Here is a 1,687-nt window from a genome sequence, read left to right on the forward strand (position 1 = left end):
TGAATATTCGCAAGGGTTATACTCAGTCAAATTGCAAAGATCTTTATATGGTCTGAAACAATCTAGACGAATGTGATATAATCGTCTTACTGAGTATCTGGCCAAAAACGGATTCAAGAATGATGATATCTGCCCATGTGTTTTCATAAAGAAAACTACATCTGGGTTCATTATAATTGCTGTGTACGTTGATGATTTAAATATCATTGGAACTCCTGAAGAGATTCCAACAATTATAAAAACTCTAAAAGAAGAGTTTGAGATGAAAGATCTTGGAAGAACTAAATTTTGTCTCGGCCTGCAGATTGAGCATATAAAAAGTGGGATCTTTATTCATCAAACAACATACACAGAAAAGATCTTAAAGAGATTTTATATGGATAAGTCACATCCCTTGAGTACCCCAATGATCGTAAGATCTTTGGATGTGGAGAAGGATCAATTCCGTCCTAAGGAAGAAAATGAAGATATCCTTGGTCCTGAAGTACCATATCTTAGTGCCATTGGAGCGCTAATGTATCTTGCTAATAGTACACGACCCGATATATCATTTGCTGTGAACTTACTAGCAAGGTATAGTTCATCTCCAACCAGAAGACATTGGAGCGGAATCAAGCAAATCTTTCGATATCTTCATGGGACGATTGATATGGGATTGTTTTATCCCTATGGATCCAAGTCACAACTAGTTGGCTATGCAGATGCTGGCTACTTGTGTTTGAGGATAATACAGCATGCATTGCTCAACTTAAAGGCGGATATATCAAAGGTGATAAAACAAAGCATATTTCTCCCAAATTCTTCTTCACTCATGATCTTCAAAATGAGGGGACAATTGATGTCCAACAGATCCGCTCAAGTGACAATCTGGCAGATTTGTTCACAAAGTCACTCCCAAAATCCTCCTTTGAAAGAGTGGTACATGAGATTGGGATGCGCCGATTTCGAGACATTAAATGATGTCGGCAAGAGGGGGAGACTGTACTCTTTTTTTCTTGGTCAGGTTTTTTTCCCATTGGGTTTTTCTTGACAAGATTTTTAATGAGGCAGTCCCCATCTCTAAAGGATATTGTACTCTTTTTCCTTTACTAAGGTTTTTTCCCACTGGGTTTTTCTTTAATAAGGTTTTAACGAGGCAATAATCCTAAATGGTCATCCAAGGGGGAGTGTTGTGATAAGGATAACTACGTGGATGCCCATTCCTATGAGAAGCTAACATTCTCAAGATAGATTATAATTAATAATGTTGAAGAAAGTTAGACTTTCACAAGTATAAATAGAAGGCTTGATCAGAAGCCATTTACACATCAATAAAAGCATTTTTTCTCTCTCTACGAAGTTTTTCTTTCTCTTCATATTACAAATATAGTATTAATATATAAATCATAGTTATTATGGTAGGATGATATTAATATTAGTGAATATTAATACTAGAGTCTTTCATTTATAATTCTTTATTTTATCTTCCTTATTTAGTTATTTTATAACACAAATAACAATTTTCTCAGGTGCCATTTTTCGCCCGGACAACACCCATAATTATCAGAATAATCCCCAGTGGAACGTCCCAAGTCATTAACTCATTATATTACTTGTTCAATCCTATAAATAAATATAGAAAATTTTAATAAGAATATAAATTTAAAAAAATAAAAATACAAAGAAATTTTTTTTGTCAAAACCATTA

At 34.1% G+C, this 1,687-nt stretch overlaps 1 protein-coding gene across 1 annotated transcript in view; it reads right to left on the minus strand.

Annotated features, from left to right (window-relative positions):
* The window catches only part of LOC107636203, a 6,550-nt gene extending 4,964 nt beyond the window's left edge, over positions 1–1,586 (minus strand). The window contains exon 1 of the mRNA XM_021120931.1: positions 1,482–1,586. Coding sequence (XP_020976590.1) covers positions 1,482–1,515 — 34 coding nt within the window. The 5' untranslated portion in view covers positions 1,516–1,586. The remainder of the gene's footprint in view (positions 1–1,481) is intronic.

Source organism: Arachis ipaensis, chromosome B04 (assembly GCF_000816755.2).
Source record: "Arachis ipaensis cultivar K30076 chromosome B04, Araip1.1, whole genome shotgun sequence".
In the NCBI taxonomy this organism is placed as follows: domain Eukaryota; kingdom Viridiplantae; phylum Streptophyta; class Magnoliopsida; order Fabales; family Fabaceae; genus Arachis; species Arachis ipaensis.